Source organism: Quercus suber, unplaced genomic scaffold (genome assembly GCF_002906115.3).
Source record: "Quercus suber isolate HL8 unplaced genomic scaffold, Cork oak 2.0 scaffold_454, whole genome shotgun sequence".
NCBI classification, from domain to species: Eukaryota; Viridiplantae; Streptophyta; class Magnoliopsida; order Fagales; family Fagaceae; genus Quercus; species Quercus suber.
The window spans coordinates 475,454-501,748 of NW_027069905.1; the positions used below are offsets into that span (position 1 = coordinate 475,454).

General features: G+C 33.3%; 3 protein-coding genes across 3 annotated transcripts; all 3 read left to right on the forward strand.

The window, feature by feature from the left end:
• The first annotated feature begins 2,682 nt into the window (after positions 1-2,682).
• On the forward strand, positions 2,683-5,537 carry LOC112034203 (palmitoyl-monogalactosyldiacylglycerol delta-7 desaturase, chloroplastic). Its single transcript, XM_065762365.1, has 5 exons — positions 2,683-3,187; positions 3,286-3,426; positions 3,591-3,731; positions 5,065-5,171; positions 5,273-5,537. The coding sequence occupies exons 1-5, from the start codon at positions 2,756-2,758 to the stop codon at positions 5,463-5,465; spliced, it is 1,014 nt and encodes a 337-aa protein (XP_065618437.1). The 5' UTR covers positions 2,683-2,755; the 3' UTR covers positions 5,466-5,537.
• A 13,140-nt stretch (positions 5,538-18,677) lies between these two features.
• On the forward strand, positions 18,678-20,292 carry LOC112034194 (pseudo histidine-containing phosphotransfer protein 6). Its single transcript, XM_024066993.2, is given in 6 exon segments — positions 18,678-18,864; positions 19,036-19,135; positions 19,138-19,165; positions 19,457-19,600; positions 19,811-19,883; positions 20,014-20,292. Coding segments are annotated over 6 exon segments (468 nt in total). The 5' UTR covers positions 18,678-18,795; the 3' UTR covers positions 20,068-20,292.
• Positions 20,293-21,190: 898 nt separating this feature from the next.
• LOC112034202 (uncharacterized) lies at positions 21,191-25,412 on the forward strand. The gene is made up of 2 exons (XM_065762360.1): positions 21,191-21,246; positions 24,941-25,412. The coding sequence occupies exons 1-2, from the start codon at positions 21,191-21,193 to the stop codon at positions 25,410-25,412; spliced, it is 528 nt and encodes a 175-aa protein (XP_065618432.1).
• The last annotated feature ends 883 nt before the right edge of the window (positions 25,413-26,295 follow it).

The following is a 26,295-nucleotide window of genomic DNA, read 5'->3' on the forward strand; positions in this document are numbered from 1 at the left end:
TATGGTTGTTTGACTTTTGATGCCAAAGTCATTAGTTTTCATTAGATAAGTTTTACCTTTTAATAAGCTCTATCCTTTTTTCTTTCTCCTTTTTTTATTTTTATTTTTGGTGGTCGAGAAACAAGCTCTATCTTTTATCAAGCCGATATTTTACATCTTCCGTTATAAAGGCTCACTGTAGTTTCAGTCTGAAAATAACGCATGGAGTTCCGTAAAATTGCAAATATAAATGACGGGAGACGCGAGTTTTTTTTTTTCTTTTTTGATTACGGACGTACAGGATCTTTACGCACATGTTATATATATATGGGTTGGGTTCAAGTTATACCTGGTGTAAATTTAAGTAATATTATACCATACCACTCAATATTTTTTAATTGGATGCGAATATTGACAAATTCACCGTTAGATTATATTATCTCCATGCTTGCAAACTTTCAAGGTGATCAAAGATTAATAGTCATGTCATCAATTAATTGTTAAAATTTAAGTTTTTATAGTTTAAAATAATGAATAAAAGATGAGTTTATGGATTAAATGGTAAATAACATTCGATTAATATAAAAATTAGCATGCATGTTAAGAACATATAGAACATGTAATTCAACAGTTGGATTTTTAAAATATTAATTCAATAACAAGTTATAGAGTGGTGTAAGATTGCTTAGAGTTACGCCAGGTATAACTTGAATCTATCTCTATATATATATATATATATGTTCAAATTACACCTAGTGTAATTTGACTAGAGTTACACCTATTTTACACTGTTGATTCTCATTAAATCTAACGGTCAGTAAAAGACTACCTCTCACATCATTAATATGTAATTATTATTTGATAAGTCAACTCGTTTTAATTAAATCCCCCCACATTTACCACCTCTCTCTCCTTAATAATCATTTTCCACTTATTTAAAAAAATAAAAAATCTTATTCTCCTCGCCCACTTCTAATTCTGTTCAATTAGGTCAATAGAATCCAACCCTGAAATTAAAAGAAGATGTTTGTAAACATCTCATCAATATTCAATAGTTCTTTTTGATTCCTCCTTCTTTGGTGTAATATTGGACCATTGGTGGTGAATATATTGCTAGAATTCACATTAGTATATTAGAGTATTGAACTATTGGCCGATAGAATTAGATTATATTGCTTGAATGTACATAATTTTAATATCATTGCCAAGGTGTTTTGCTGAATTTACTTGTTCAATGAACCTCTTGAAACTACCAGCTACATCTAATATCAATTTTGCTTGCCAATTCTCAATCTTTGCCGAGTTGATTTGCTTGATGGATAGGTAGATGATTATTAATAGTAAGGCAATGAATGTAACTTGAACCTATCTTATATATATATATATATGGTTTTTTTTTTTTTTTTTTGAGAAAGCATGTTTACACATATTAACTAACTAGAGAGACAAGACATTAAATAACATCATATACTATATAATAAAAATTGAATTTAAAAGCCGTAATTGCACCAAGTGGCTACTCTCACTAATTAGTAAATTAATTTTATATTATTTGTTAAGATATATTTCCTCAAATTAAATGTTAATATTTAAAAATTGTTTAATTTAGGTAAAACTTTATCATGTAAATTTCAACAAATTTAAATTTTATTCAAAATAAAAATCTATTATAAAAAATTCTAAACTTTAATAAATAAATAAATAACTCGCAACCAAGGCCAAGGCAGCAGCAGCCAAGGCCAAGGCCTTGCCTGCATGCTCATGCTGTGTTGCCATTACCCCTCAAGTAACGTGCAAGCTAGGGCCTTGACTGTGTGCCCCCAAGAGCATGCCATGGCCTTGCCTGCCTACTCATGGGGGTTGCCATGGCATTTGCAGCATTCACGCAGGCATGCCTTGGCCTTGGTTGCTGCATGCTTTGCCATTGGCTTCTACTTCAACTAAAAGTCTATTATTAATATTTTAAGAATAACTAATTAATAAATTAATTTTATATTATTTGTTATTATATAATTCCTCAAATTAAGGAATAACATTTAGCAATTGTTTAATTTAGATAAAAAAATATCATTTAAACTTCAACAAATTTAAATTCTATTCAAACTAAAAGTCTATTATCAAATATTCTAAACTTAAATCCCATACAAAAACCCATGTTTTCTTTCTAATATATATAGACAACTTTTTGACTTTTACTCTAGCTAAAAGTCTATTATCAACATCTTAAGAGCAACTAATTAGTAAATTAATTCCTATTTAAGGGATAATATTTAACAAATGTTTAAATCAAACTAAAAATATATCATCAAAATTTTCTAAACTTAAAATACCACATAACTCGACCCAACCTGACCCAATCTCAGCACTAGTTTTCGTCAAAAGACGCAAAGATTGACACATTTATGGGCGATTGATCACACTTTGAGTGCCTATCTTTGGCGTCCAAGATAGAGAATTGCACTTACATTGAATCTAATGGCAAAAAAGAGAGAAAAATTGGCAATGTTATCGTAGATGATATCTAGCCATTTCGGGAATTGTTGAAACAAGAAAAGGAAAACAACCAGAGATAAAATTCTGCAGAAATGTCCTACTAGCACATATGGCAAGTACAGCCAAAAAAACCCAAACCCAAGTACATCTTAGATTCTTGATAACATAAAAAATGTCTGGTCCAACATTTTCCATCAAAACACGCCTAACACTCCAGAAGTCCTTAAGTCTCTCTCACAAAAACACACACATACTGTCATACATAGAGACACAGGCCTCATTCATGGCTTTGATCACATCTCCACCATCCAATCCCAAAGCCCGCCGGCCGGGACTGGCCAAATTAGTCCCAGATGTAACTAGTGCAGCATTGGTAGATGCAGCAGAGTCAAAACCAGAGCCAGAGGCAGCAGAGTTTAGGAGAATTTTGCTATCGGACGTTGTGGTGAAGAGTCAAAAGAGAGTCTTTTTTGGGAGGAAATGGAACGCTTATGATTTGGCCACTGCTTCTGTTATTTTGGCAATGCATTGCCTTTGTCTTTTCGCACCGTTTCAATTCCATTGGAGGGCACTTTTAGTGGCTGTGGCACTGTACGTTGTGACTGGTCTTTTTGGTATTACCTTATCATTTCATAGGAATCTCTCACACCGGAGTTTCAAGGTTCCTAAATGGCTTGAGTATTTCTTTGCCTATTGTGGTGTTCAGGCACTTCAGGTTTTGTAGAATTTCATTGTTTTGATTATTGATGGTCTTATAAAATGTTCATGTTTTAACACTTTAAACAACTTTGTTATTTTCCATTGGAGTTGCAGGGGAGCCCAATTACCTGGGTGAGCACACATAGGTACCACCACCAGTTTGTTGATTCTGAGAGAGACCCACATAGCCCCACGGCTGGATTTTGGTTTAGTCACATTGGTTGGCTCTTTGATACCACTTCTATTAATGAAAAGGTATGAATTTTTCTTTTTTTTTTTTTTAAAAAAAAAAAAAAAAAAAAGGCAAAGAAACGGTATGAATTAGTACTATATTTCTCACTCAAACTCCAGACAAACAGGGACTAATGATAGTGTATTTGGGTGTAGTAGATTACTATTGTTTCTGGTATGTTTTGCAGTGTGGAGGACCAAACAATGTTGGGGATTTAAAGAAGCAGCCCTTCTATAGGTTTCTTGAGAAGACTTACGTTATTCATCCTATTGCACTTGGTGCCCTGCTATACGGCTTGGGAGGATTCCCTTTCCTTGTGTGGGGAATGGTAAGCAAGATTGTTTGTTTATTTATTCTCATAAAATTATATTCTACTGAATTCCTGGGGACTAGATGGATGTTAAAAATCTCCACACACACACAAATCTAATACCAGAACCCTAATCCCCCCCCCACCCCCCCCCCCCCCCCCACAAAAAAAAAAAATACCAGAACCCTACAATTTTGCCACAAATTTAATGTGATTAAAAGAGGAAAAAATAATGAATTTATGTAAAAATGACAAGCAGTTAATTACAATTGTAAGATAGTTATAAAAAAAAATTCAATGAGGTTCACAGGGTCTTTTACCAATTTGGTAAAGAGAAATTTTTGGGTCAATTGTAAGAATAAACATGGTGTCACACTGTGTAGCACAGTCCTATTATATTATGCTGTAATTTAAAGGAGTAATTTTAGGGCCACAAATTATTCCACTAACTTTTTTTGTCACAACACTGATGTGGCAAATTGTAAGTGATTAACCATCACTTACATATAGACCCATTAATTTTTCTTCACCAATTACATTGTCATGTTGTAGTAAGAAGTTGTGAATTTTTTTTTTTTTTTTGGGTGATTGTAAGCTTTTTCAGTCTAAAAGATGACTCAAGACCACTTGTTATGGCGGCGACTTATCCAGTGAAATTTCCTGTTTCATTTATGTAAGCCACAAATTTAATGAAACAGCCCATCAAAAACAAAAAATAAAATCAATAAAACAGGAAGTACTAAAAGATGGGCCTCTATTCAGCCAAAAATAAAAGATGGGCCTCCACTCTAAAATTAACAGAGTTTAGACAATGCAAATAGTGGGCTGACCTCTAACATTGCAAGTAGTTCTCAGCTTTAGAACGTTTTGGTGCGCTCAATGGAAGTGGACAATAGATATTAGATAGTCATGTGTTTATCCCAGAAGAGCAAATGGGCTTTTGGGTTTCAATAAAGACAAATTCTATTGGTAATTCCGAACTAGTTGAGTTCCCGTTAAATCAGTTCAATCCATTCTCCTCCTCTAAACCGTTAATATTCAGTTTTTTGATAATTTGATAAGGTATTCTTTGAAATTCTTTTTATGCTTCTTTTGTTTATATATATATATATATATATATTGGAGCAAGAATGTGAAATTTATCTTTTCTAAAGTTAAATTAGAGATCTAGCCTTGAAATTTGTAAGCCATTTAGGTTTTTTCAACTAAGTTGAAGTATTGGACATGACAAACACATGTTCAATAATGACCACGTGTCAATCTTCTGTCCCATTTAATTCTCTAATGCACCGGTGCAAGTCTTTTCCAATTTGTAATAGAAGCTTAATTATTGCTGACTTTGTCATTGCAGGGTGTGAGGGTTGTATGGGTTTACCACATCACTTGGCTTATAAATTCGGCTTGCCATGTATGGGGAAAGCAACTATGGAAAACTGGTGATTTGTCTAGAAACAACGGGTATTACAACTTTTTGAAGTCTAAGATATACAGTATATAATATTTCAAACAAATTAAAATTTGGCAACTTATTTGTGGTTTTGGAATTTGTGATTATTTAGGTGGGTGGCATTACTTTCATTTGGAGAGGGGTGGCATAATAACCACCATGCTTTTGAGTACTCAGCTAGACATGGCCTAGAATGGTGGGAGCTCGACATGACTTGGTATGTAGTAAAACTTCTACAAGCTATTAGATTGGCAACTGATGTGAAGGTACCAACTGAGGTTCAGAAGAAAAGGATGGCCATTTAAAAATGGGCTTTATACATGTGCTTGGTTAGGCAATTGAATGTGGCCATTTCTTGATTTTTGTAAGTGTCAAATATCATATGGTACGATAAATATATTGTGGATGCTAAAGTTATTAAATAATGTTTACAAATCATATTGTTATCCTTTTTTTTTTTTTTTTTTTTGCTATTTAATAAAAAAAATGCAGTTTTGGTGTGGCTCATCGACCCTACACTACATGACGACAATAGGTAATATCACGTGTATCACACGGACCTTGTTGGGATTATCGCTTAAACCGCTCATCTTTGGATGCTGGAACAAGAACTCCTACCATCAAACCACACCGCGTGTGGTTATCTTTCTTGTTTCTCATCTTGTTAAAATTAGTCTCTAAATAGAATTAGATGAATTTAATGAATATGACTGAATAATTACAAGAGAATGGGAAAATAACCAAATTCCTGACAAACTTCACTAATCTATCTACTTTGACCAATAGATATGCAACATGTATAAACTAATAACAAACTACTGAAAGTCACGTGACATCTCGTGCACTACTTAAGTGAAGCGACACCGTATTCTTTTTATGTCGAGAATTGCTTGCAATATACAATGGTTACATTTTATTCAATGAGATGTCCTGATTATCAAGCAATGTCGTTTGATGCTTTTCTGAATCCTTCTCTTTCATAACACTCCCCCTTAAAAATTTTACAGCAGCTACTGAATCTTGCTTCAACATGTCGAAAGCAAAATTAGGAATACAAATGTCAATAAGCCACAGTTTGCACAACAATTTATTGAACTTGATGACTGCTAGCAATGTGGAAGGTCTTAATTACACTTTCTTGTATTTTAGCTCTGACCAAATGACAAACCGTTCCGATATGTTTCTTTCTTTCATTGAAACTGGGTTGGCTAATATATGGATTTCTGCTTGGAATGTTTGATGTTCAAATCTTTAAGCAACTGAAGTAACCAAGTGATTTCATACGTGGTGGTTGTCATAGAACAACATCTTGCTTCGAAGATCTTGAAACTGTGGTTTGTTTCTTGACTTTCCAAGATATGAGAGAATCACTCGAGAATATGCAATATCTCTTACTTTGTGAAATTGAATACATTTCTTGATAAACATTGAATATTTTTCTTGATCAATAAGGAATACTCTTCCTTAGTGAATAAGGAATAGACTTTACTTCTACACCAAGAAAATTCAAATAAATTTAAATTAGAAATTTGAGACAATTTCCAACAAATCTTTACCTTGACTCAAATTTCACAAAGCCATCTTCCAAACCCCAAGTCATCTTAGAATTTCACATTAATCCAAGAGACAAAAATCATTTCAACAAAAAGATCCTTGATTAGGGCTAGAATTAAGGACACAGTAATAGGTCCTTGATTTTAGCTCAATCAGGGAAGAATACAAGGAAACTAATATATACTAATATAATTATTATACTAATAGGTAAAATAGAAATAAAATAAAAAAATAAAAAAACGATGACGTAGGTATTAAAGAATAAACATATAGTATGTTTATATATATATATATATATAAGCATGAATTTCTTTAAAGACTCAAAACATAAATTATAATGATGCCCTCACGCTTCCAAAACAGCCCCTATACACCGTTAAAAAGTATATCCTTTGAGCACGGACATCCAAACAGATAGATGAGAATGTCATTTTTATAAGGTGCGAGGACAACAATAACTATAGTTTCCCAATGCCATTTGCAGAATATGATATTTCTAGAGTTGAACCTAAACCTTGAAACCCATATCCACATTAGGCATTTTACCCATACTAAATATATATGAACCAGTCTAAGAGTCTGTGTAAATAATGTGACTATCTCGAGCAATGAGTCCTCTTTCTCTTTTATAGTTTTATTATATATATAACAACCATCCCCTATCAACTTCATAGCAGTACCATTGGTTTGAAAATTGAACACTAGAATAACATGCGACATTTACCAACTTTAGGGGTCTAAAGGAAGAAGGAAACTCTACCCCAACATTTGGAATTTCGAAGCCAAAAGTGTAAAAATTATAATAAGAATGATGGGACAAAAAGAATAGTTTGTTGTGCATGAATAATGGCTATAGCAAGTAAGCACGGGAGCACAAAAAAGCATGAGCATGATTATGAAAGCCTAAGTTAAAGAGAAGCTTTTCTATTTTTACATAGGAATGTTCAAAGAGAAGCTGTTTTTTTCACATAGATATGGTCGCCTTCAAAAGTTCTTTCCAAAAACAAAGCAATTCTTCTCAGTTCCTCCCCCAACATTCTATTCTGCTTACGTCAATGCGAAGCATGCTTTCGTACATTTCTCTCCCTTCATTTCTAATAATTTAATTGAGGAATCTGTCTAAGGTTTAGGATTATCTACAATACTGAACTTTCCTAGTATTGTTGCAATTTGCAATTATTATTTGCTGAAGATTGTACCATATATGAAGTAGTTGTGGATTTGAAGTTGGATTCTTTTGGGGTTGTTGGTGAGGATGGTAAAAAGCAGATAAGGCTCATATTGATTGTGCTTTGTAGTGGAACCAGATTCGATTGAAGATTGATTAGAAGTGTGTCAATTTAGGTTCATACCCTATCATAACTTTTCTTTGTTGGGGATCTTTTGTCACAACACTTCCAATTTTGAATTTTAATTATTAAGTTTTTTTTATTTATTTTTTATTTAGAAGATAGAAATTCTATCATAACTTAATCTAAGTGTATATATGTGTGAAACTTCTTCCTGTAGACTTAAACACTGGCCTTTGCCCTCCACACTCTACAAGTACTTATACTTGTAGAGTGACTATCGCACTAAGAGTATACAGTGATATTATTAATTATTTTTGAAATACATAACATATAACTTACTCATTTAACATGAATATTAAACCTCATAATAAATTAATGGAGAAAGTAACATATTGTTATACTTTGTACGCACTAAATAAATAATTGGGATATCGAGAAGAATTTAAACAAGAAGCAATAGGGGTCAGTGTGCTAAAAGAATAAAAACATGGCTTAAAAAATACTTCAATCAATATAATATAATCTGACAAAACACAAGCACAGTCTCATATTAGAAAGTATATTATAGAGCTTGCTTACGTCAGTACTAAGCATGCTTTTCAAGTGAGTAAGTCGAGGTAATTATAATTAAATTAAAATGCTTCACGAGTGAACTGTGAAACTAAACTATGGCAAAACCCATCATTTAGAGTAGGTCTCCTGCATACTCTGTATGGTTAAAGCAGTATAAAAGAATACCATATATATCTAGAGTCATATGCAGCATTAAATAATATGCTCTCCATTACCAGCACAACCCTGTTATAAATTTCATGGCTTGATTGAGAACTTATTTTGTTTAATTCCATCGAGGTTTCCTTTTGATGAATGCATTTATATTATATTCACAAAACAAATAAAACAACCAAAAATTCTGAGTAAAGGAAAAAAAAGGAAAAAAGAAGAAAAGTCTTAGTTATAGCTAGAATTTCAAGACTTGTCAAGGAATGATTCTGTATACCCAAGGGACTAGATCTCCTTCTCATATAAAGGAGAAACCCATATACGAGCTTTGAATGTTCAAATAGCGTCAAAAACACTATGAACGTTTAGACCCCCAAACAATAAAATACCAATTCAAGTTTTATATGAAACAATGTATGTGCAAAAAATGATAATCAAGCTTATAATATAATTGATAAACAATCTAAACCATAAACAATCACAATCACAGCAGTAATTAGATGGTAAAGATAAAAGAAAGAGAGATGCAAATACAAGGAAAACACACGATGTGTTATAAAAAAGGAAACCAAAGTTCTCGGCGTAAAACCTCTCCGCCGCCCTCCAAGCGGTCAATAATCCACTAAAAAATGTAGTTGGGATATATGAATAGAAATAGACCCTCCAAGCCTAATCTATCCAGGTACCTAAGCCCTCTAAGCTTCTTGCTCCAACAAGGTTCCGCGCGCTGAACTTTTTTCTTTTCTAGCTTACTGGATTCCACTATAAACCATAGCATCAACCAATAGTCATTGGTCCCTTCCAAACTGCTTCTCTTAGCACAAAAGAACCTTCTCACAGTCGTGGGTATAGTGAGAAAATGATTTAGTCAAGAACCTCTCAAGGATGTATCAATAGAGAGGAAGAGAGTAGAAAAATTTGAAGAGTCTCTTAGGTGAAGATTGTGGATAAGGCAATCCTGTTTTCTCTAGGGTTTCTCTCTCAAAATTCTCTCTAGAAGCTCTCTATATTTTGTAGAAATGAGGGGTATTTATACTAGGGTGAGAATGGAATATGAAACGTTAGTTTTTCCCAAACAGGGTGTTATGGCGACTTGACCTCGCGACTGGGTTAAGTCGCGAGTTCAAGTCGCGAGCTAACGGCTTGGCCAGCCTGGGACTTTTGTCTTGTAGTGCAACAGCTGGTGCGACTCTTCAGCTTCCGGCACGTGTGGTACATGTACAACTTTTGGCGACTTGCAAGCCGCGAGCCACCCGCGAGATCCAGTCGCAAGTCCCTGTTTCTTTGCACAATCTTGAGTATTTCTTTACACTCTCTCACTCACTATCCTTACAAGATTCCCACCTAAATACAAGGTTACTACGTGCTAAAATACAAGCAAATTTGGCACGGAATAAAGCCAACAAGATGGTTGATTAAATTCAACCTTACAAGATTCATAGGTAGAAGTAGAATAAAATGTTTAATACATTGAAAATATTGAATAATTTATTTTATTGGAGATTTCCAATAGTAATTGATTTTATTAAAAAAAAAAGGGGGAAAAAAAAACCCCTAGTAATAACCATCAAGTATGGATGGATGGATGGCCAATGACCTTGTAGCTGAATTGGTATTTGCTTATGCACAAAATATTTGGGGTTTAGGTGGGAAAAGATTCGAGCAACATATTATAATTATCTAAAAAAAAAATGATATGATTGTAAAAAATATTAATTTGGACTAGCTATAGCTCTTTTAATTATGTTACACAAGCTATGTATGAGTTTCCTTATAGAAACATACCGTTTAATTTTAATTCCCATATATATATATATATATATATATTTCACATAATTCAATATTTACAATACATAGGTGGAATTTGGACTCTAGATATTTTAAAGACACCAAAAAGTGTCAACTAACTGAGCTATAAGACTCTTAGCAATATAAAAGTTGATCTCATGATATAAGGTTCCCATATACAAGACCGACATTTATGTAAGAGGTGTAATACACGAATAAAAATTCTCTATACCATTTTTGTATTTCACTTTATACTTCACCAATCACAGTTTACTTTGTATTCTTTTTACTTCCTTATAAAATAGCAAAAGTTTAAAATGGAAATAACTCAAACACACGACATATGCATAATTGGTAGAATATAAAGTGAAACACAAAAAGTGTTACAAAGGATTTGCATTCATAATACACCAAAGATATGCCATATTTGCATGAAATATGTACAATAATCAAATTATGTCAATTGTGACCATTTAATTTATACAAGGCTATTTATTTGAGACATGAAGTTAATCTAGGTTGTAACCAATGAGTAGGGGTAGCAAAATCTGACATTATCCGTGAACCCAACACGATTAACTCCTTTATAAACAAGTTATGGGTTGAGGTTTAATTAGTTTAAGTCATATTCAGGTCGACACAGCTGGCTTGTTTAATAAATGGGTCGTATTCGAGTTCAAACATGCGAACCTGTTTGACTTATTTGACCTATTTATCTTATAAATGTATGAGAAAAATACCCTGACAACCCCTAAACTTTGAGGTAGTAGCCATGAGACCCCATGAACTTTTAATTTTACCAATTTAGTACCTGAACTACACACATATGCCAAATCACTACATCTGTTAGTATACTATTAAAACTAACGTGTGAACATGTGAGAGACACGTTCAACAAAAACTACCAAATCCCAACCCTAGGTGAACTGATTGAGAGAAGAGAAAATTAGAGTTCAATTTTGAGAGAAGATAGGGGAGATCGAACCAGATCCTCCATTCGTGGCTTGTCAGAGCCGGAGTTCATGTCTAGCTGCCAATTGCACTATCTCGCCAAATCCTCTCATCAATTCTCCATTTTATTTTATTTTTTACAACAAGGTGTACATATTTATAATACTATGGAAAATTTTATAGTCTAAATCTTTTAAAGTCCTAGATTAAAAAAAAAAAAAAAAAAAAAAAAAAAAAAAAAAAAAAAAAAAACTGAGAATGTAAAGTCCCAGATTTGAATGGCTTACTGAATCAATCAAATAATAATAATAATAACAATAATAAACAATACAAGAAGCTCCAAGACACTGCAATGGTTTAAAGGCTATGATTTTCACTTCAACACAAAAGACAATAGAGATGGTGTCGATGTTGTCTGACAACATAAAATTGCACAAGAAAACGTGTTTTTTTACATGCCAGACATTTCTCACAACAACAAATTCAAAAGAACCTTAGACATAAACGAATCCTAAATTCACGAATACCAATTTCATGTTGTTGAACAGTAAAATACAAATGGCGCGTTTGGAAACACCGCTAGTGCAATCGGAGGCCGAACACAAACTCTAGCTTCGGCGAGGCCACAAATGGTGGATCTGGTTTGATCTCCTCTGTCTTTCTCTCTCAAAACTGAGCCCTAAGTTTCTCTCTCCTCAATCGGTTCACCTGCAGTTGGGATTTGGTAATTTTTGTTGAGTGTGTCTTTCATGTGAGTTCAAACATTAGTTTTAATAGTATACTAACAGATGTAGTGATTTGGCACATGCATGAAGTTCAGGTACTAAATTGGCTAAATTAAAAGTTCATGGGGTGTCATAGCAAGTACACCAAAGTTTAGGGGAGTGTCAAAGCATTTTTCCCTAAAGGTATTAGCTTTTGTTATTATTGTTTAATTTATGGTTGTAATTATATGTATATACTATATTTATGATTGTAATTGTATTTTAATTTTAGATATATGAGAATTGATAACATATTATTCAAGTCAAGTATGACCTATTAATCAAAAAGGTTATAAATGGGTCATTTGTATTGACATTTACATAACTTGTTAATTAAACAGGTTAAACATGTCGTGTTGGGTTTACTTGTTTAATAAACAGATTGTGTTAGGATCGATGATTCTTGACATGTTTACCAAACAGGTTGGGTTCGAGTCAATTCATATAGCTAACTGAATACTCATAACTTGATAAGACACGAACCCGACATATAAACACAAATTGCCACCCCTACCCATAAGATAATATGACAAGAGTGATATTAGAGATATTATAAATTTTACTACATAGATTTTTCAAACTGATGTATTACCAATCACCAAAAAATAATTAAAACATTCATTTATTAGGTGGTTGAAGTCCATCAATCGTATTTGTTGTCACATCAACTTATACGTTCTATGTAGTAAAATTTGTAATACTTTTAACATTTTTTATATGACAATCCCTTGGCGTGCTAGTAAAAAAAATAAGAAAATACTTGTTGTAGAGTTAGGATTTGTGGCCCAAGCCCAAAACAATGAATTTGTAGAGAATGGGTGAAAGAGCTAGACTGAATATGGAATTGACAACAGTTAATCACAACCTCTAAGTATAACCCAACGTGAAATTACACATAAAAAATGTCAAGCGGTGTTCGAAGAGGCATATCATTGATTATATAATAGTTACAGTTCTTAGATCTATAGTAAAGTTTTCTTTTCTTTCCTGTTGCCTTCTTCTTCCCCCCCTTTTTTTTTCAGGAGCCTCCTTCCTTTATATATCCTCTTTCCCCATCATCTTCATCGTCCACTTGTACTTCATCTGTGAGCCTACTTGAGTATATGTCACGTCAAGCATCTCCTTTAGCTCTGTGTGAGTGGCGGTAGGTGAGGTTACATTGTTCAGGGGTCTTCTCCACATAAATGCGGCCAGAAAGTTTGCTGCAGAGCCTTAAATACGGTGGTAGCAGCTTTTCCTTTAGATATTTCTTCATGCTTATCGTCTCCAAGTGTACTCAAAACTTATCTTGATCAGGAGGAGTGCTCGAAAGATCATTCTGACCTTTTACCCGTTCAATTGATTCGTACTATTCACGTCCGAGGAATAAAATCTCCTCGGACGGATGACGATCTCTTCGGACTGCAACTATCTTTTTTCTGGGGATCCTTTTTCCAGATGAGCCTTGCCCTTACCATCTTCTTCTCTTTGGACGCACAATAATCCTCACATGGGGCTTTAGGCCCACTATGTTAGATTGGGTCTTTTCCCCCCACACTTGTATTCTTTGAAAGAGTGATGCAGTACATATCATAATTCAAATTTCTTTTGGCATAATAGAAACAATATTACCTTTTCATACGGCCTTTTAAAATATTTATGTAAATAAATATTTTTTAAAAATAATAATTAATTCAAATATCTATATATTTTTTAAATAAGATAAGAGAAGCACTCATCTAAAATCCCAATTAACCTTTAAGGTTACTGAATTTCCATAAATTAAAATATGAACGGTTAAAACACCACTAGTAATTATTTTTTAAGTAATCAATTTAATTTTTTAATTTTTTTTTACATGGATTGAAGCTACCTACCATATTGTGGGGGTCGGTTTAAGCTTTACACCAATGACCAAGCTATGAAATTATCTCAATCAACTTGGTCACCAATCTACAAATCATTTCTTCTAGTTTATCAAGCATAGCAGTCATCCTTAAAAGAAGTATTCTCTAGCTTCCTTCACATCAATATTTATTGTGTCTCACAATGGGCTATCACATTTAATTTCACATAGCAACGTCTCATCCACTTGTAGATTAGAAATTGTTGTCCTCACACACATCCTCTCAGTAAAATTGAGGGGACAACTAATTGGCATGTATTGAGGGAAAGATTTCCTGCCAAAACCGATCCCTCATACACCTATGGAGAATCCATTGTGCTGAGTAAGGTATGCAACTATTGGCTGTTACTATGTCATTTTTCCTCTTCTTCCACCAGTTTGTTGAATTTACAATTGAAGCCTCCTTGGCCAATCTCCAAATTAGTCAAGGTTGAATTGAGGTTTCAATTTTTTAGCAATGTATTTGCCAAAGTGAATGTATTTTCACCAATGTTTGATTACTTTCGAAGTACTTTGTGCAATTTTGTTCCAACTCTAAAATTTTACCTACCTACATGTATACTTAAAAAAAAAAAAAAAATGCTACTAATATATTTCTTCCTTAATGCCAATGATCATTAGGCGGATGCCTCTAACTATATGGGTTCATTCAATTTCAACCTTCCCCTTTCCAACTTCGGTTAGCTAAAAATATATAAAAAAATCTCTATGGAGATTTAAAAAAAAAAAAAAAAAAAATTGCTACTAATATATTTCTTCCTTAATGCCAATGATCATTAGGCGGATGCCTCTAACTATATGGGTTCATTCAATTTCAACCTTCCCCTTTCCAACTTCGGTTAGCTAAAAATATATAAAAAAATCTCTATGGAGATTTTTAAAAAAATTTAGATTTAAATATTCATAATTACCTGCCTAATTGATAATTAATTACTTCGAGGGTTTCCAACCTAATGAATTTATTCATGATTTTTTTTTTTTTCTTAGAATCACTCATTCATGAATTTAAGGGGGCATTGTAAATTTTTAATTATGTAAACAAATGAGTGGTCCAATAATAATTAAGTGGGGGAAAAAAAAATGAGTGGTCCAATAATATAGAATCGCCTATGATTTTGTGCCTCATCCCCTGCTGTCCTGTCCATGGTCGTATATAGTATATACCCCATCACTCTCACCCTTTTGAAAAGTCTCATCATCATCATCGTCATATATTCATTCATTCTTTACACACTTCTCTTTTTCCAACTATATATGTATCCTTATTTCCTGACCCAGACAAAATGACAAAACTTCGAGCAGTAAACCACTACCCATTTTGCCACGTGTCCAGCCCACTCTGACGAACTTGTCAGTTGTCACTGCCACCTCCACCACCTGTCACCCAGAACCTTGTTTACCGGGCGCCCTGTTCCTCCCCATCCTTCAATGCAGCCTCACTAAACTGAAACCCAAGCTGTGAGACAAAAACACAACATTTCTCTCTTCCTTTCTCTTTTTTATTATTTAAAATTTTTTAGTTAACTTTTATAACAATGTGATATATACAAAACTTTCATAACAATTAAATTGACTAGCTTTTACTCATTTTTATTTGAGTATATTATTTTTGGATAATTTGTAAGTTACACTCTTAAAGTTTAGGGATATTTGAATTTTACATCATGAAATTTTAGAATTTATATTTTATCCCCTAAAATTTAGATGTGTTGGATTTTACACGTGAAGTTTTAGAATTTTGATTTTACTCTCTAAATTTTAGAGGTGTTTGAATTTTACACCCACAAATTATGAAACTTTAGGGTATAAAGGATGTAAAATCCAAACACTTCCAAACTTTAAGGAGTAAAATACAAACACTCTTAAAATTTAGGAGGTAAAATCAAAATTTTGAAATGTCAGGATGTAAAATTCAAACACTCCTAAATTTTATGAAATAAAATTTAAATTCTGAAATTTCAAAGTATAAAATTCAAATACCTCCAAACTTTAGAGGTGTAATTTACAATTTACCTTTTTTTTCTTATAAAAAAAAAAATAACACTTTATCTCAATTATGAAAAAAATTGTTAAATTTTCGGTCTAAGAATTTTTTTTTTACCTCCGAATATTTAATTAGTGTAATTTGATAACATATCAACAAATGTATAAATTGTGTTCAAGATAAGAAGTGTGTTACTCATATAATTTTTTTTTCTTCTATTTTTTCAAAAATGAAAGAGAGTGAAGGGAGAAAAGGTGAAATAGAGCATGTGGTTTGGAAGCATGTACAACAACAGTAAAAGTTAAAAAGGTTATGTTTAAATATATATATATATATATATTTTCTCAAATTTCTTGACAGTATAGTACAATTGTTTCGAATTGAATGTGAGGTAAGGATTGGCGAGGTGACTGACAATTACCGGTTGCAGAGAGCTGTCGGGTGGGGTTTGAGTGGTACAACGCCGCACCACTCTGGCAGAAAAAGACAGCACGCGGGTGACCGGAAACGGGGACAGCAGGTCACCTCCCTCCCCTCTGTACGGTTCCAGAGTCTGTGGTTTTGTAGGCTGGTCCGGTAGATACCCCGCATTCACCTCGATAACTTCCACACTGCACGCCCTCTTTCTCACTCTTTAACCCTAATCCCACTCTCACTGCTCGTGTGACCTCACTCTCCATTTGCTAGGACAATTTTCCTTTCCTTTAAATAAATTTATTAAAAATAGATTTAAAAATAAAGTAAGAACATAAATTATAAATAAAATGTTAGTAAATTAATAATTTTTAAGTTTAAAAATATGACAATATTTTAAGACGGCTCAAATTAAATAAAAGAGAAATTAACAAATTGAAATGGAGGATCCTTTTGGGTGTATTTGAATTAGGGTTTATGAATTTTATATATATTTTTGTTTACTTGCATAAATTTACATTGTATTCATACAAAATGTGATAATATGAAGTTTATAAATGTTTATATTTATAATATTTGTAAAAAGTTGTAAATATTTACGATTTTTATAAATGTGTACAACATTTATTAGTTTTTGTGTTTTTACAATATAAATTTGCATTATATCGTACAATGTAAAAGAAAAATTTTCCTAAGGTTTAATTTCAAACACAAGCAACTATAAGCCTTGTAGCACAAGTACTCAATTGATGTTCTTAACAAAAATATTCATAATTCAAATCTCACATTTCTGTTGTAATTACAAAATTATCAACAATAACAAAAAATTCCAAACATGCGCAAAGTTGGATAATTTTTCTATTCGATGTAATTTATTGTGAGGTATATAGAATTCAAATAAATCTCTTGTATGGTACATTTGCATATTGAGGTTATATTATCTTGGACATTATTAGAGCTAATTAAATGGACCATATCTTTTAACATGCAAAATTCCAGAATATGTTTTGTGGAAGTGACAGTAGATTTTATCATTATTGTTTACACAAGCAAAGTATCACTTGCACAAATTTTCTATTTGATGTAATGGATGATGGGGACTACTCAGATCTCAAATAAATCTCTTGTAAAATCATTCGCATATTATATAAGGTTATATTCTTTGACATTTTTAAAACAAATGGAAATAGACATCTCTTATAATTTTTGTGGCCGGGTACATTTCTTATTATGAAAAATTTCGGAATATATTTTTTTTGTGGTGACCGTAAATCTTATCATTATTATTTACATATGCAAAGTATCACTTGGATGGTTTTTCTCTTTGATGTAATGTATTGTGTGGACTACACAGATCTCTAATAAATCTCTTGTCAAATCAATTTCAGGTTAAGATTCTATTCTTTGACATTTTTAGAACAAATGGAATGGACCATATCTCTTATCATTTTTTTTTTTAGTACTACTCTTGACATGAAAATTTTTGGAATATGTATTTTTTTGGTAGCCGTAGATCTTATCAATAATGTTTACATGTACATCTATTAAGATATTTTTTTGGTAGCCGTAGATCTTATCAATAATGTTTACATGTACATCTATTAAGATGCAAAAAATCTAAAATAAATGTCCCATGTCCTACTCTACTAATTGGAATTCTTATGCAAGAATGACCTCACCTTTCTTCTTCTTCTTCTTTTATTATTTTATGATGAACCCAATTGAGAGGTCCAATAATTCAGTAAAAAAAAGTGTACGTACATCCATACATTTTTACTTGAAACTTTCATAATTCCTAATATAATTTTTGTCACTGTACTTCCAAAATTCAAAATTTTCAAGTGAGGCTTATGTGGAATGCATATGACACGAGTAACTATAATATTAATTAATTTTATAATAATTGTTGTGTATAATCCCCACAGAAAGGACATCACTGCAGTACTATACTCTCCACCCCTGAACAAATGTCAAAAACTTTTGGTGCGTGCAAGTAAAACAGACTTTGTAAGGACATGAGTTTTTTACACTGTTGCCAGAAGTGGGGTCCAAAGCCACCGCTTGGCTTTAAATAGTTGTTGCCACCGGCTTCTATTCCCGCTCTTGTAGTATTATTAGTAGTAGTACACAAAACCCTAAACCCCGAAGCAAGTGAAGAAAAGGAAAAGAAAAGATATCTATTAGCTTAATTGGGGCTTAAAAGTTAAACCCACTTAGGTTTTTTTTATTACTGTTTTTAGGTTCAAGAAGTGATTAGCCAAGACGGGTCTTCCTGTGTGGATGCTTGGGTTGGGTGTGGATCGGTTGCGAGCCGACATGAATCGTTTGCTCGCTTTGCTCTTCCACCAGGTAATAATGCTAATTAACCTTTGTAGGACTTGCTGTTTTCATAACGAGCTACTAGTGTTGTAAAGATACAAGCTTGTTAATTTTTGTAGTGGTACAAGTATGTATTACTTTGGTTGTTGAAGCTATTTGTTTGTTTACACTGATTAATATCATTTCTTTCTTGTTCTTTAGGGAGTATTGGATGAGCAATTCTTGCAGCTTCAGCAGCTTCAAGATGAGAGCTCCCCAAACTTTGTCTCTGAGGTTGTTAATATCTATTTCCACGAGTCCGAAAGCTCTTGAGGAACCTCAGAGGACTGTTGTGAGTTCTGTCTCTCTCACGCACATACACATGCATTGCATCTCAAATTTTGTTCTCACTTGCTTTGCTGGTTTGCTTGATGGGTTTAATTTTTTGGTCACAAATATTTTCTCCCTCTCATTTGGAAGTTACTATTTACAACACTTCTTTCTTCAAACAACTGTTGGGGCATAACAGAATGGTCTATCTAAAAATGTTAAAGATTTTATTATTTTAATAATAAATTGTAAAAATTTTGTATCTTTAGAATTTTATTTGTTTATTTGGCTGAAAATAAAGGTGATGGAACAGGATGGATAAGGAGTTCTCGGACTACAAGAAAATTGGAATCCATTTGAATCAGTTTATGGGAAGTAGCTCAAGCATAGGTGCAAAGAGAGTCAGAAATGTATGCGTTGCCTTTCGCGCCGCTTCTGAACAGAACAACCGTGCCGGGTGGGTGCGCCTTTCCTCCTCTATGCTCGTGCTTCCACACCTTTTCCTTTCACTTTTTCAAACTTCTCTACACTTCCTCTTTCTCTGTAGCAAGAATTGACAACTTTTTTTGTCTTTTTACTTTGAGAGAGAGAGAGAGAGAGAGAGAGAGAGAGAGAGCAGACATGTTGCTTAGAGAATGTTTTACCATCTGGGATTTTGGTGTTTCAGGTGTTTGAGAGCCTTGGAGCTGCTAGAGCATGAGTATTGCTACCTCAAAAACAAGTTGCACGAACTGTTCCATGTATGTAGCACAAGCTTTTAGTTTTTCTTGTGCATTATTTAATTTCTCAACCTATTTTATTTCCACCATCATATCTCATTCATTAAATACTAAAATCTAATGTTATGATGGCTCATTCATATTGATACAGATAGAACAGCAACGAGTGTTAGCAGCTGGAGTTAGGTACCCAATGCAACACTAGAAAGCAAGCTATAATGACTAGGGTGTATTTGACTATATTTGAGTGCCACCTTATTGTTTCAACTCCCTGCGCTAAAAACCACGCTAACCCAGAGAGAAGGAATAGAAGTTAGAGATGGGGTTTTGATGACACTTTCACCTGCTCACCTGCCTACGATGTAGAGTTGTTCTTTGTTTTGGATAAAGCCTGGTTGTAACTTTGAAAGCAAATGAATTCAATCAAATTTAAAGTTGTGTCAAAGTTTGAAAGTATCTGCTTTTAGTACCCAATTAATTACTGCAATTTTTTGGTAGAGCTGTCAATTCACAGACATTAAATGCTACAATGGCCCATTCAGCATCAAAATCATCATATGAGAATTGGAGTACTTCTTTGACATGACCAATCAATATATTATTCAGTAGAATCTGGCCACAGGACATTTTGATGCTGGTGGTCGAAAAGGAGTCCAATTTAAAACTTTTCCAATTCAGGTTTTCTGTGAAGGCCAGATATAAATGCGGCTGACTGATTGAGTTTCCATATCGTGTAGATAAAATGATAAATGTTGTTATTCCTAAGCAGATAGAGCAACTTTCCTGGCTGTCCTTACTTCCCAAGCTACTAATCATAGGACTATGGGCCGAAACAAAAGAAATCGTTGATGGCTCATGGCTCTCAAGTGCCAAAAAGTCTAGAGAGACTCATTATTTGAACATTTTACTCATTATTTGTTTGGGTATCAATAAGAGGTGTTTAGTAAGTGTGTTTAAATAACTATTTTTAGTGTTTAAGTACTTTTATATATATTTTTATAATATTTTTTAATCTACACATATTTTCAAAATATTTAAATAACAATAATAAAAATTTCTAATCAAATGGACCCTAATGACTATAGTGTTTTAAGTGTTATTGCAGGTAGTAATGAAATGGTGAAAGGCAAGAAATCATTGATTAAATTATATATTTCACACAGAATTTGTTAATAAATCAATTTCATAATTAAAGGGTAGAGAGAGAAAGCTTCACTTAAAGTGGGAAAGTAATTATCAAAAAATTGCAAAACAAAGTTAAAATTATCAACAATTATTATTTTTATCAATTCCATTACTACTCAAAATAATGAAAATGAATAACGGAGATGAATATAGGCTTCAACCTAAAGCAGTTTCATAAGATTGAAAATCCTAGAACATTGTAAACTATGAGCCTTTTTATTTAATTTTCCCTAACAAAAAAAAAAAAAAATGATAATTCTATGATATGTGCTTATCCTTTTTTATCTAACCATACCATCACAATCCTAAATGTTCATGAATGTTAGCTATAACTAGTTACGCATTTAACTGGTCAATCCATAAACACAAAAGGATATATAATCTTTTATCATATATTACCATAAATAAATAAAAATTTAATTAATTTCTAGCATTTGGATAAATATTTTGGTGAAAAACCTATCTATGTATTTGTTGAAAGTTATCAAAAGTGCAATCATACCCAAAAATAAAAAGTGAAGTTCTAAAAGCTTGTACGAAATCAAATAAACTAATAAGTTGAACCAAAAAAAAAAAAAAAAAAAAAAATTGCACGAACTGTTCCATGTATGTAGCACAAGCTTTTAGTTTTTCTTGTGCATTATTTAATTTCTCAACCTATTTTATTTCCACCATCATATCTCATTCATTAAATACTAAAATCTAATGTTATGATGGCTCTTTCATATTGATACAGATAGAACAGCAACGAGTGTTAGCAGCTGGAGTTAGGTACCCAATGCAACACTAGAAAGCAAGCTATAATGACTAGGGTGTATTTGACTATATTTGAGTGCCACCTTATTGTTTCAACTCCCTGCGCTAAAAACCACGCTAACCCAGAGAGAAGGAATAGAAGTTAGAGATGGGGTTTTGATGACACTTTCACCTGCTCACCTGCCTACGATGTAGAGTTGTTCTTTGTTTTGAATAAAGCCTGGTTGTAACTTTGAAAGCAAATGAATTCAATCAAATTTAAAGTCGTGTCAAAGTTTGAAAGTATCTGCTTTTAGTACCCAATTAATTACTGCAATTTTTTGATAGAGCTGTCAATTCACAGACATTAAATGCTACAATGGCCCATTCAACATCAAAATCATCATATGAGAATTGGAGTATTTCTTTGACATGACCAATCAATATATTATTCAGTAGTATCTGGCCACAGGACATTTTAATGCTGGTGGTCGAAAAGGAGTCCAATTTAAAACTTTTCCAATTCAGGTTTTCTGTGAAGGCCAGATATAAATGCGGCTGACTGATTGAGTTTCCATATCGTGTAGATAAAATGATAAATGTTGTTATTCCTAAGCAGATAGAGCAACTTTCCTGGCTTTCCTTACTTCCCAAGCTACTAATCATAGGACTATGGGCCGAAACAAAAGAAATCGTTGATGGCTCATGGCTCTCAAGTGCCAAAAAGTCTAGGGAGACTCATTATTTGTACATTTTACTCATTATTTGTTTGGGTGTCGATAAGAAATGTTTAGCAAAAGTGTTTAAATAATAGTTTTTAGTGTTTAAGTACTTTTATATATATTTTAATAATAATTTTTAATCTACACGTATTTTCACAATATTTAAATAACAATAATAAAAATTTCTAATCAAAAGGACCCTAATGACTGTAGTGTTTTAAGTGTTTAAAGTGTTATTGTAGGTAGTAATGAAATGGTGAAAGGCAAGAAATCATTGATTAAATTACATATTTCACACAGAATTTGTTAATAAATCAATTTCATAATTAAAGGGTAGAGAGAGAAAGCTTCACTTAAAGTGGGAAAGTAATTATCAAAAAATTGGAAAACAAAGTTAAAATTATCAACAATTATTATTTTTATCTATTCCATTACTACTCAAAATAATGAAAATGAATAACGGAGATGAATATAGGCTTCAACCTAAAGCAGTTTCATAAGATTGAGACTTTAATTGGAAAAAAAAATAAAAATCCTAGAACATTGTAAACTATGAGCCTTTTTATGTAATTTTCCCTAACAAAAAAAAAAAAATGATAATTCTATGATATGTGCTTATCCTTTTTTATCTAACCATACCATCACAATCCTAAATGTTCATGAATGTTAGCTATAACTAGTTACACATTTAACTGGTCAATCCATAAACACAAAAGGATATATAATCTTTTATCATATATTACCATAAATAAATAAATAAATATTTAATTAATTTCCAGCATTTGGATAAATATTTTGGTGAAAAACCTATCTATGTATTTGTTGAAAGTTAGCAAAAGTGAAATCATACCCAAAAATAAAAAGTGAAGTTCTAAAAGCTTGTACAAAATCAAATAAACTAATAAGTTGAACCAAAGAAAAAAAAAAGCACCCTAATCCAAACACATGCTACTTCTCTTTTTTGGAGCTTATTTTGTCTACAATCCGTTTTAATTACTTGACTAGTAATAAGGAGATGTAATGCAGTAACTACATCAAATTGAGAGTAACTTATCGTTATTAATTACTCTATATAGTAACTATAGTTTTAAGTTTTTTTTTTTTTTTCCAAAACTCTTTGCCAAATGAGAACATAAAGGATCTCTCTCTTTGTAAGATCCCTTAGTTCAAACCTCATCAATAGACAAACTACATCATTAACGATGGAATGGGGTGATCATAATGATTACTAGGACTAGAGATGGCAATAGGGCGGGGTGGGGCCGAAGGATGAGGTCTACATCCCCACCTTACATGGTTTTGTCTTGCCTTATCCTTCTTTGCCCCGCATGATGGAGAAAACTTTCTCACCCCATCCCCACCTTTTGGGGCCCCGCAAAGCCCCACCCCACCTTGTAAAACTCTACTTTTTGTTAATTTGCCCTACAACTAGTACAATTTTTTTAAAGAAACCTATTACATTGATAAAAATATACTTGAAATTACAACTAAATTTATCCTATAAAATCAAATCAATTTTTAGAAAAAATTGAATAATATATCCAAGTATAACACATAACAAAATAAAGGCAAAGAACCATATTAGGTAGAATAAAATAAGCTAATATTGATATGTTTGTTTTAAAAGTAGGGTTTTAGGGTATAAAAAATTTACAATTATAACCTTTAGCAACATGGGGCGGGGAGGGGCAGTCTAAACCCATTCCCGCCCCTCCCCATGGTGTAAGGCTAAAATCTTACCCCATCCTCACCCCACCACCTTTGTGGGGTGGGGAAAACCCGCACGAGACGAAACAAGGAGGGGCAGGTTAAATGGGGCGGGAAAAAATTGCCATCCCTAACTAGAACCTCCCTTCACTACAAAAAACGCGCAGTGGGGCTGCGTTTTGGAGCTGCGTTTTTTAAAAACGCAGCTTCAGGGTACTGTTTAAGCTGCGTTTTTCATAGACGCAGCTTCAGAGTATTGTTTGAGCAGCGTTTTAGAAAAATGCAGCTCCACCACTGGATATATAGCTGCGTTTACTAAAGAAAACGCAGCTTTAGACCTAGCCGGAGATTTTTTTTTTTTCTTTTTTTTAATGTATCCTAGAGCTGCGTTTAAAAAACGCAGCTTGAACTAAAATAGAGCTGCGTTTATTAAAACGCAGCTTAAAAACGTCTGGAGCTGCGTTTAATAAACGCAACTTAAACATTTATAGAGCTGCGTTTGATCAAACGCAGCTCCAGGTATGTTTAAGCTGCGTTTAATCAAACGCAGCTCTAAGATTGCTATAAATCGAAAAAAATCCTAAATTTCAACACAGACCCGATATCTTTGAAAAAAATTCTCTGCTCTCTCAACCTAGCTCCCCGATCCCTAATCCTGTCGTCGTGCCCTCACAACCTCTCGCCGCCGTGCTCTCAAACAACCTCATACACTCATCTCATCACGCGCAGAATCCGATCCCTCTCCATTTTCTCCCTCTGCATTTCTGGCACTTCCCCGCTCTCCGCCATTGCCTCTCTCAACCCATGCGTCGTCATCCTCTCCGGCGAACCCCACTCCGTCCACACCTCCGATTCCCCTTCGTTTCTGCCTGAGTTCCCCGAATGGGCCGAGGCCAACGACGTCGTGGTTTTGGGGATTTGTTATGGGCTGCAGCTCATTGTTCAGAGGCTCGGCGGCGAGGTCAGGGTTGGAAAGAAGCAGGAGTATGAGAGGATGGAGATTGGGGTGGAGAAGAGCGCCACGCTTTACGGGTCGAAACGAGTTGGGGATAGGCAGCTTGTGTGGATGAGCCATGGGGATGAGGTGGCTAGGTTGCCTGATGGGTTCGAAGTCGTTGCGCGGAGCCAGCAGGGTGCGGTGGCTGCACTTGAGAACCGGGTTAAGACGTTTTATGGCCTCCAGTACCATCCGGAGGTATAATTTGGTTTTGTGTGATTTTGTATTTCAAATGTTAATTGGGTTTTGCTTGTTGAATTTGTGAAATATATGCATGCATTGTTTGAGTAACTGGGTTTGCTCTGCTTTTGTGATTGAATGTGTTTTTGGGTGATTGCTTTGTAAGTTCATAAGAGGTATGGAAATTGTTGTGGTTATTTTTTGCTCGTGGAGGAACAGGTTTAAGTATTGGGTTTGCTCTGCACGTCAGTACTTATGAAAAAATTCGAGAAATTTTGTGTCCTTTGCGTTCCTTTGTTTTCCTGAATTTAGTACATAACAATGGGCTATAACTGCAATATTAATCTCTACTATTAACAAATACAAATTATTTCCAAACTTTTAAAGCAACAGACAACCAAGCACTTAAAAGTTCATATTACCTCAAACATTTTGGTTACCCAAATGGTGTCAATGTGTTTTTTTGTTTTTTGTTTTATAGGAATTGTATTATTTATTACTTTGATTAAAAATTAGTTTTGTGGATGATGATGGTACATAAATATGTAAACGTATAGACTACAAGTGTTATTTTTGCAGCTTACTTTTAAAAAAATTATGGCATTTATTTATCTGTGCAGGTTCTCCTAAAGGTTAGGGGAGAATGGCATAAAATCAATATAATCAATTCCTTGTTTGATTTATTATATTATTTTTGGTTGAAGTCATTTTTTGGATCAATTTTGTTGTCATCTATTGGAGAGCTCTCACTTCTTGTTGGTTGGCTGGTAATTATGGGTTTAAAACTTTCAAATCAATGTTTATATTTCTGGCTCCATATGTGTGGTTTTAACTAATTCCATCACTACTAGTAAGCATATTTGTCCTGCTTCCTCTCTTTGCATGCTTTAAACATATATTTTTTTTT